Genomic DNA, 11,331 nt, shown 5'->3' on the forward strand with positions numbered 1-11,331 from the left:
AAATGTGAAGAAACACAGCTTTCTAAAAAGTTTGGGGGTTCGTACAAAAAATTAAGCAAAAATATCAGAAACAACATATATGGAGCTCGTGGCACAACTCGAAGGTGATCGAGATATCATTTTATTACGGCCATTGGATTACATGCTACGATTCTCGGCTAAAAACGCAGTTGAGGTCCCATGAAATCGGGGGAAGGGACGTCACTTTCAAGCTCTATATATCATATCACTAAAAGTTTATACAAACAATCATTATATTCACCAGGCAATAAATACAATAAAAAGTGCAAAGTGCATGCATGAGTTAAATAATGTATGTATAAACTTTTAGTGATGACGTGAGACCTCACTGATATATTACCAAAGGGGCACCTCATACTACACTACTTACCCTTAAGTACTACTTCAAAGTTTTTGAGAAACACAGCCCTGGTAGTTAGACAGTAGATGGCAGATTAGCTCATTTGTGAAATCTTGTATAACGATCGCCAGGCAGGTTGCAAAGGAAGTTTACAAAAATCAGCTGTGTTGAAAGGACAGCCATAAGCAGGTCATGGCTGGATTTTGTTTTAACTTTCACCATCCTGTCATTCCAGTCCCACCCCCATCACCACACATTGACCAGGTTCCATAGCTTTACTTCTGCCATTGCAGAGCAACTGCCCATTCTCTCTCTCTCTCTCTCTCTCTCTCTCTCTCTCTCTCTCTCTCTCTCTCTCTCTCTCTCTCTCTCTCTCTCACTCTCTCTCTCTCTCTGTCTCTCTCTCTCTCTCACACACACACACACACACACACACGCGCACACACGCACACACACACACACACACACACACACACACACACACACACACACACACACACACACACACACACAGCAGAGCACTTGGTGACCCCAGCAAACAAAGGGTCCGTCACAGATTCCTATGTGTGACCAAGCAGAACACAATGCCACACACACACACATGCACACGTACGCACACACACACACACACACGCTTCACAGTGACCTTGCAAACCCACAGCTAGCAGCAAGTTTCAGGCTGTGTGTGCACTGAAACACAGGTAGGTTCCTAAAACACTCTCAATATCATCTCTGAAGCCTTGGCAGACCCAACACTGTTTCACCACCCTCCACCTGTCTCACACTTGCCATTCATATTGTTCCTCCACTGCCAAACTCCATGTCATGTTCCCCTATACCTCCACTACATCAGTTACAATACATTATTACTTGGTTGATGCTTTTTTTATCGATAGCGACTTACGTTTACGTACAGGGTATTGGTTACGGGCCTGGAGCAATGTGGGGTTAGGTGCCTTGCTCAAGGGCACTTCATCCATGGCTGAATATGCTGGTAAGGGTGGTATTTGAATCAGCAACCCTCTGATCTAAAGGCCAGCACTTTAACCATTGAGCCATGGCTGCCCCCACTGAGCAATGGCTGCGGCCGTGCCACATATTCCAAATGACTTGGTTTTACCCGTCCAATTCAGCCACCCGATTGGCTGGTTGAATGATCACCTGGTTGAATTGGACAGGTGAGGAGAATGTCATTTGAAATATGTGGCCCTCGGTTGTAGCTAATGAATTAATTTTGCCCATCACTGTCCACTACTGGTAACTTCCCACCTTCACCATCCTCCATCTAGTGGCTTGATAGACCCTCCTCCCTCCTCCTCAATCAGTGCACAGCACACCATTTAATTTTCTTCCACATCCACTTCCTCTGTCCCAACACTATCCCCCCTCACTTCCTCTTCCCACCTCTACTTCCCTCCAACACTTTCACATCCTACCTATCTACACCTCCTTTCAATATCTCCCACTTCAGGTACCCCCCCCTTACATTACACTTACATTACAATTATCTGACGCTTTGATCGAAAGCAAGTTACAGTTACAAGTACAGGGCATTGGTTACAGTCCCTGCAACATTATGGGGCCTTGGCTCAAGGGCAACTCAGCCATGGAGAGAGATAGGAAGGGGGGTTGGATTCGAACATGCAACCTTGTAATCTAAAGCCCAGCGGTCATGCTTCGTATCGACGAGTGTACACAGGTACTGTTATGAGACTGTGTGGAGGTTGATGTGGTGTTGTATTGTAAGGCGATTTTTATGGCAGTGGTGTTTGGTGGTACTGGTGCTTGTATACATGTACTGCAGGTGGGGTTGTGTTGTTAGGTAGCTGGTGGTTGTGTATATGGACTGTAGGTGGGGTTGTGTTGCTTCATCACTGGTGGTTACATAGTGCATGCATGTAGTGTTGTGCTGCTAAATGTCACAAGAGTTGGGTGACTTACGTGCGATTGTAAGCTGTGCTCTTTGGCTGAGGATAGCTCCGTATTTGTTCTTCGCCATGCAATGGTAAACAGCTTCATCCGAGGCCTCCTCCCTCACCTCTCTTCCCCCACTCACACTAGAGATGAGCAGCGATCCATTGGACAGGACTTGGACCCGCTCCCCATCTAGAACCCGGACTCGGTTCCGCAGCCACCTGATGTCGACGGGAGGTTCTCCAACGGCCTGGCAGTCCAGGACGACTCGAGCGCCCCGCACTGCTGTCACGTCACGGGGCTCGGTCACAAACGACAAGTCACTGAAACACAAAACCCCTGAAGCCAAAGAGGCAGCTCGGTTAGAAGGAGGCAAAAACACACTGTTAGAAGTCAGTTAGTCAGTTATCAAGAGGCAAAGAAAAACTACTAGTCGGTTATAGTTGGAGGAAAGGACACATCGGCTCACAAATGCAAGAGTGGGTCCAGGGAAGGCCAGACCAACTGATATCAACCCATCTAAATATATTTACATTACATTTCACTTAGCTGACGCTTTTATCCAAAGCGACTTACGGTTATTTAGATACAGGGTAATTAGTTACAGTCCCTGGAGCAGTGTGGGGTAAGGTGCATTGCTCAAGGGCACTTCAGCTATGGATAGAGGTGTAGGGTAAGGTAAGGGTGGGATTCAAACTTGCAACCCTCTGATCTTAAAGTGATACTGTCCCATTTTTGGAAATAAGTTCATATTACACCTCCCCTTGAGTTAAATTATTGAGTTTTACCTTTCTCCTGTACGTTCAACCGTTCTCTGAGTATGGCAGTGCAAACTTTACCCCCATGCTAGCAGTTAACATTGGGTCCTATGAGACCAGCTGGCGGCTAACTAGTCTCATAGAACTCAATGTTAACTGCTAGCTTGGAGGTAAAATGTGCACTGCTGTACTCAGAGAAAGGCAGGAAGTACAGGATAAAGGTAAAACTCAACAATTTAACTCAAGGGGAGGTGTAATATGAGCTTATTTCCAAAAATGGGACAGTATCACTTCAAGTCCACCCCCTAACCACTATACCAGGGTTGCCCCATATTATATGGTGGTTCATGGATAGCCATGACTATAAACGCCTTATTGTCTTTCTATGGATATGCATACTGTCACCTTGTAGTGGCAGACTCAACTACCAACAGAAGAGTATGCAAAATCTTCACTTTTCACTGTTTCCATACAAGATGGTAAGGTACGCAATTCGATTAAGCTTAAATTGCTTTGTTGCCTATAACACACCACAGTGAATGAGTGGTAATGACTGATGACAAAACTATGGCACTGTCGAATGACAATAGTCTGACTCTCTCTCTCTCCCTCCCTCTCTCTCTCTCTCTCTCTCTCTCTCTCTCTCTCGTCCTGGATGTGGGCTCCTTTCATCACCTGTCCTCTCACACTTCTAAATGTTGTCACGTTTGTAGCTAAAACAATGATTTCACTGTGGATCAGTTTCTTGTGTAAGTTGGACAAAATATATGCATATCATTGGAGACACTATTAAATCTTCTTATAATAATAATAATGAACTATTATTACTAAATAATAACCATGCATTTATATTTATTGACTGTAGCCTAATATCCCAGATTACAGTGCATCAACTACAATGATAGTTGATCAAACTGAAAATGCTGGGATTGAAGCAGGCAGCCTACACTTCATGTTGAAGCAGCCTGAGACGAGTATCCCTGCAAGAGTAGATGTTGTAAAAACAACAATAACTGTCACTGTAGCTAGAATGTTGAACGATATTCACATTGTAGCATTGTCATATGCTACATTGTAGGCAGTTAGGCTACTCGCAAGTTATATGCAACCAACGACACAAAACAGCATGAAATAACATTACAAAGCGCTTACCTGTTAAATTAAAAAATATAACCAAAAACAGCATAAAACGCTGGCTTAAATCCTTTTTCTTAGACGCCATTTATCCAAGAAGTTGTTTCATCGTATATGCTGGGACGCCGCTTTCCGTGGCGCGGCGAGTCCGTCCCTTGCCTTGGTCAGTGCACAAATGATTAGTCAAGTTCGCCAGGCGACAGGAGAAAGGCACTTGGCGCTCACCCCCCTCCCACTCGCCCACGCGCAGAGTAGAGCTCTAGCCTAGAAACCCAGTGGCCTTCACCTTGTGGAATGACCGGAAGGAACTCATATTCCTGTGTTTATCAGTGTGTCCTATTCAGATTCTGTAGCCTAAGTTTATTTTTCAGTGTTAGCCTATTTCGAGACACCTGCTACAATAGACCTAGACCTACACAGTCATAGCCTATGCAAGACTGTTTCAATATAGTCTATGCTATGTTTGATTTAATTCAGAAAATGTGCGTAGCCTATATCTTTAATATTTGCTTATAGGCCTACATCATGTTATACAACATTCTTATACAACATATCTTAATAAACCTTATATATCTGAAAATATATCTTGTGCTGTTTTTCTATTTTATGTCTTTCATTAAATACACTTTTTCAATGCATTCATTTAGGCCTACAACTGGTCAGCTAGGCCACAAACGCACGCACACTCGCGCGCGCGCACAGCTGCACAATTATGGTCAGATACTGAAGGCAGAACGTCAGCTGTTCTGCAAGTGCTCATATCGACCGTGGTGGCCAACCCGTGCCTAGCTCTTTCACCAGATGACAAAGCAGGCAATCTGTTTGATCAGCTGACCACTGCATTTACAGCCTAGATGAGCCCCACTTCTTTAGCTCTAGCTACCTTGATTTGCTGTAACCTCCTACATTAAGGCCAAAATATCTAGTCTATGGATGCTATTACTTATGAATGTTTGGATGCATGTCATTCTATAAACATGTTTTTCTATATTAATTCATGAATAAAAAAATATATGCTGCTCAATGCAATGCTGGATGACTTGGAAAGTCGTCTATAGATGTTCTCATTGAAACATTTTGAGTGAAACCAAAATATAGGGGCCTACATGTAAAGAGCCCTTAGACAGGATGTTGCATACAAGGAGCAAGTGTCCAGTGAAATTAACTATTGATCAGGGTGCCAGATTGATTAGAGGTCCCAGGCCCAGTGACCACCAACCCCCCATCTTCACACGTTCGGCTCTCCCAACCGCACACTTCCCCAACCCCTGGGAGACCTCTCGACCAGCAGCGCAGCCCCCCATCTCTGTGGAAACCACATGGCCAGCACAGCCCCCATCTCCAGGCCGGCTGACCCAGGCAACAGCTCACCCCCCAGCCCCCACCCCTCCATCTGCAGAGTGACCACTGGCTTGGAGACTGTGGACACCACACACCCTGACACTGGACACAAGAGCCGGGCACCCTACTGCTCTTGTGAAATGGACATCCTTGATGTCATAACAAACGCACGCACGCACGCACGCACGCAAACACACATGCACACGAAATGATATGCGTGTACGTACGTATTTACCTACTGCTCTTGTGAAAAAGACATCCTTGATGTCATAATGCACACACGCACGCACGCACGCACACACACACACACACACACACACACACACACACACACACACACACGCACGCACACACACACACACACACGCACGCACACGCACACACACACACACACACACACACAATCATATGTATATGTGTACGTACATACATTAACCAGGTAGCCTACTCAAGCATGCATACAGTGAGGCCCATAAATATTTGGACATTGGCACAATTTTCATCTTTTTGGTCACACCATCCCCATGGATTTGGAATGAAAAAAGATGTACCATAACTGCAGACTTTTTTTTGAGGGTATTTACGTCCAAGTCAGGTGAACTGCGTTCTAAAAAATTACAAGTTTCTATATTAATCCCAATTTTTAAGGGACCAAAAGTGATTGGCTAGACTAAATACATCAAACTTTCACTTTTTAATATTTGGTCGTAAATACTTTCTAATCAATTACAGCCTAAAATCTGCAGTGCCTGGACAAAATACTATACAAATACCGTTATTATTATTAATTATTATTATTAGATACTGTTAGACACTGGTTTAGCCACCTAGTGCAGAGCTTATGTTATAACCTTACTGTTACCAAAATTGTAATGACTATGTCTTAATCTGTTCTTAAGGCTTTCTGTAATGTAGCCAGGGCTCTAAGTTAATACCAGCCAACCGACCAAATGCTGGTGAAAAGTCAGTTTGTCTGTTAAAAAGAAAACTTACTTTGACCCATTATTAGGGAGCGTGTGTTTGGCTAGTAAGATAAACATCTATTAGCCATTTTGGCCGGTGATGAGAAAAAGTTAATTTACAGCCCTGTAATGTAGCTATGTTGTTGTTAGTTATGATGTTGTTCAGTATTTTCAACAAATAGTGAATAGGCCCGCGGCAACCCCATCTGCACTAAGAGGCTACTCCCTGATGGTGCTATGGCGGGCCCTCTACTGTAACAGTCTTCAGTACTTATTCTTGGGAAAGTTTACCTTCAGTTTTGCCTTCAGCAAGTGAAAAGCTTGCTCAGTCATACTAAAGTTAGGTGATTGACTAGGCCATTGCCTAGCATTCCACTTTTGTTTTGCCTAAAATGGTTTGGTGGCTTTTGCATGAAGCTTTGGGCTTTTGCATGAAGCTTTTGTGAAGCGTTGTCTAATGACTTCTGAAGCATTTGGTTTAATATGGCCTGATAATATAGTAATAATTATGGCCTGAAACACTTCAAAATTCATCCTGCGGCTTTTATCAGTAGTCATTATCATCAATTGAGACAAGAGAACCAATTGACAGCTATGCATGCCCAGAACATGACACTACCACCACCATGATTCACTGAGTAGGTGGTAGGCCTATGCTTTGATCTATGGTTTGGTGGCTTTTGCATGAAGCTTTGGGCTTTTGCATGAAGCTTTTGTGAAGCATTGTCTAATGACTTCTGAAGCATTTGGTTTAATATGACCTGATAATATAGCCTGAAACACTTCAGAATTCATCCTGCGGCTTTTATCAGTAGTCATTATCATCAATTAAGACAAGAGAACCAATTGACAGCTATGCATGCCCAGAACATGACACTACCACCACCATGATTCACTGAGTAGCTGGTAGGCCTATGCTTTGACTCATGAGCAGCTCCTTTCTTTCTCTTTTCTTCCCATGACTTCTGTACGCGTTGATTTTTGTCTCATCTGTCCATAGGATGTAGTTCCACACCCATCAAGTATTTTTTAGATGCTGTTTGGCAAAGGCAAATCTGTTATTGCTATTTTGGATGCTCAACAATTATTTAAATCTTGTAGTGAACCCTTTCTATTTACTATGGTGAAGTGTTCTTGATTATTCCTGATCTTGTTCTTGATTATTGACTTGAACACACATCAACATCCCTCCTGTACACGGTTCTATATCTGGCCTGTTGAGAAATAGTTTTTTTTCACCAGATACAGAATGCTTCTTTCATCCACAGCATTTGTTTGCATGTTTTCCAGGTATTTTGGTGTTGCTCTGGTATTTGTAACAATATTCTCAGAACTAGAATTAGTCATATTCAGTGTTTCTACATCTCTCACTGTATGTATGTGTTTTAACAGATGTTACACGCTATTAAATTGGTGTGGATGTGGGTTGATGACATGTAGGCTACAAAATATTTTACAATACTGTAGTGGGAATGGCGATGCTTCCACCATGAGGACCACTCTGCCAGAATTGCATGAATTGGTTTCAAACATCACGGTTTACATTGTACATGTATGGATGTTGTTGTGTTGTCTATGCCATTTAAACACTCTGGTCAGTGTTGTGTGTGTTTAATTCAATCCAATGGTGTATGTGCTCAGACAGCATTCTTGATGTGGTGTGCTACGCCAATAGTACCACAAGCATGGCTTTACATTAACATTTCGCTCACCTGCCAAAGTGGCTCATGGTTTTCCAGAATCACTAGCCATTCAGCCTTACTACTACCAGTTTTGTTACCAGTATTTTTAGGCGTATTTTCTTGGCCATGATACATCTAAGCTCAGAAAAGTGACAAATAAGATTATCAGTGCAATGAACATAGTGTGTTAAATGAAACTACCCATAGTATATCAGACAAATAGAATCTGAATCACCTTTCTTGAACATATAACACAAGGTGCAAAAACAGCATATATGCTACTGAAATATGTCATACCCAAGAATAAGTTATCTGCCAAAGTGGATAGTGAAACTAAAATTGTGTCTATTCACGTCCAAGTCGTTCTCATCTTTTGCCGTTTGGCAGGTGCCAATGTCTAGCCAAGATCACAAGGTACTGTGCAGATGGTGTTTTTTTGTGGTTAAGATGTAACGAAAGTTGTTAGTTGTTTGACAGCATCCTGGTATCATCTTTTGACAGCATACTTACCTTAAGTGCATGTTTGCCTGAGTGCATCTTGTCATGATTGGTGGTTGTTAAGATGGTTTTGGTGTTTAGACAGCATTTTGTGGTGGTGGGAGACTGTTTGGTGCAGTTTCAACAGCTTTCTGTTGTTTTGATTGTATTCTGTGATGAGATGAGATGAAATATCTATGTATAGATTATTTTATTACTTGGTGTTGTGTTGTTTACTTGTCCTGGTCTGTCTTGATGTGTCTACGGCGACTACTACCTGTCTTGTGTGGATTTACTACTTCAACTACTTTCATCATGATGTGCTATAGGTTTTGTTTGATTAGTTTAAATGTAAGCTACTACAAAATTGTGTTTGTTGCTGTTTTGATGGTATGCTGCTATGCTGTAGTGTTGCAATGACCCTGTCCATGTGTGACTGTCTCTTGTGTGTCTGTGTTCACCCATGGTGTGTTTGTCTCGTGTTTGTGTTCACCCATGTTGTATGTGTGTCTCTAGTATGTCTGTGTTGTTTACCCATGATGTGTGGGAGTCTGTCGTGTCTGTGTTCGCCTGAGGTGTGTGTCTGTGTTGTTCGCCCATGGTGTGTCTTTTCTGTGTCTGATTTGTTCTCCCATGGTGTGTGTGTCTGTTGTTCGCCCATGGTGTGTCTTTTCTGTGTCTGATTTGTTCTCCCATGGTGTGTGTGTCTGTTGTTCGCCCATGGTGTGTGTCTGTTGTCCGCCCATGGTGTGTGTCTGTGTTCTTCACCCATGGTGGAATGGTGGGAGAGGCTGAACTTAAAGGCATTTGGATGAGAGGAGCAACACAATATTCAAGCTCCACAAGGGCCAGCGGCACAGTGCCCAGGGGCACCAGACATTTTTGACCAGTTGGGGGGCACCACAAGAAACAAACTTTACAAAACTTGTTCATAAAGGGGGAACCGGTGAGGTATAGTGCCCAGTGGCACCACAATGGCTTAATGCAGTCCAGCCTTCACAAAGAAATACAGTTGCTTGCACTCAACTTTGTAGACCTGGACAGCCAAGTTAACTGCATCCTGAAATCCATGTGGGGTTTCTGCATGCATTTCACTGCAAAGCTTTGCGGAAGTGGCTCAATGTATGTACCCAATAAACTATCCTTGAATCCTTGGGTGTTGCCTGTTTTGACCACATCTTGTGTTATCATTCTTTGGATTGCAGGCTTAAATGTTGAGTAGAGTATTATGTAGATTTTTTGAACTATAATTTAACCTGCTAAGACACTGCGTTATAAATTTGCTGTTACCAGAATGGCAATGACCAAGTCGTAGTGGCGCATTACTAAAGGCCCTGTGTTATGTCATAGTAGTGTAGCACTATTGTACTTAACTTTTCAATGACTATTACAACGATCCACTGGTGGAGCGGTGTGCATTATGGGACTACCTACATTTGGAAATGACGTTAAAGTTGTTAATTTATTTCATGTTTTTTGCTTTAATGTCATTCAGACAGGACAGTGCGATCAGTGAGTGGGAGAGAGAGAGCGATGTGAGGATCGGGAAATAACCTCAAATTTATAGTACGGTGTCTTAAGATCACTGATGCACCGTAATTCACACCGGTTTTGACTGCATTCTGCAATGTGATGTAAAGTTTGACGGGTTTCAGTCCAGACGATCTCATCATCTGATCAGGATGGCTCTGTATACTGAGGACCAAAATATGCCATTGCTCTATGGGTTGCACCTCCAATTATATTCACTGCATTCTGTAATGCTGGCTATTATTTCCCGTTTCGACTGCATCCAGTAGTGAGTGGGTATTGTCAGCTGTTTTGACTGCATCCAACAATAGGATGAAGCGGTTGCTAGGCTGTTGACCATCTAATCATCGGACCTTATGAGGACTCTGTGTGGCTGGCTGGACAGCTGAGGAGAAGAGGAGAGGAGAGGAGAGTAGAGGGGGGCAGGGGACAGGGTCAGCAAGGGGGAGGGGGGTCACGTCAAGGAAGAGGGCAGCAGTGACGAGGTGGAGGAGGAAGGGGGTTTGAGGTTCATTACCATGAAATGAATACGCCAGAGCCTGGGAACGTGGCCCCTGGACCCTCCGTCCAAAACCGGGGTCACCAACACCCCCTGCCTGACTGGCCGCTCAACCCCCCCTCCAGCAGGCTCAAATGACCTATGGCCTCTCCACACCACATCCCCTTCCACGTCTGTCCATGCTTAAGTGTGTGCGTGTGTGTATACAATCACAATAGACAGCACAAATCTTCATACGTGGCTAAAACTCAGATTTTAAAAAAACAAAAAACGCCGATATTCTATGTGCATGAGTTAGGCGCTCTCATAAGGAACAGTTCTTGTCACCTCAGGCAATCAGGAAGCTTCAGGGTCCTTGGTATTACATCATTGGTTAAAAAAAAGACAGACGACAACAATTGAGAGACAATCTGTAAACATCGCAGTGATGGCCTAGCCATGCCTTTAACATTTGATTTCTGATTTGAGTATATATTATTTCTTCACTCATTTTAGGGTAAGCATCTGGGGATTTTCCGTTTCCACGAGGCACAGCTTAGCCCTACTCAATAACCCCCACCATTTGAATGATAAATGACGACCCTGTAGAGAGGCCAGAGCTGACCGTTTTAGAGGTCTACACCTCACCGCAGCCAAAGGAGGGAACCACAGCTACTTGCCACCGTTTTGTTAT

The 11,331-nt window shown here is 43.4% G+C and overlaps 1 protein-coding gene across 1 annotated transcript in view; it reads right to left on the reverse strand.

Moving 5' to 3' along the window:
• Positions 1-4,255, reverse strand: part of LOC134447052 (protogenin B-like) — a 25,581-nt gene extending 21,326 nt beyond the window's left edge. The window contains exons 1-2 of the mRNA XM_063196337.1: positions 4,186-4,255; positions 2,303-2,614 (exon numbers count right to left, since the gene is read on the reverse strand). Of these exons, the coding sequence (XP_063052407.1) occupies positions 2,303-2,614; positions 4,186-4,255 (382 nt within the window). The remainder of the gene's footprint in view (positions 1-2,302; positions 2,615-4,185) is intronic.
• Between the last annotated feature and the right edge of the window lie 7,076 nt (positions 4,256-11,331).

The sequence above is a fragment of the Engraulis encrasicolus genome, chromosome 4, assembly GCF_034702125.1.
Source record: "Engraulis encrasicolus isolate BLACKSEA-1 chromosome 4, IST_EnEncr_1.0, whole genome shotgun sequence".
Taxonomy (NCBI): domain Eukaryota; kingdom Metazoa; phylum Chordata; class Actinopteri; order Clupeiformes; family Engraulidae; genus Engraulis; species Engraulis encrasicolus.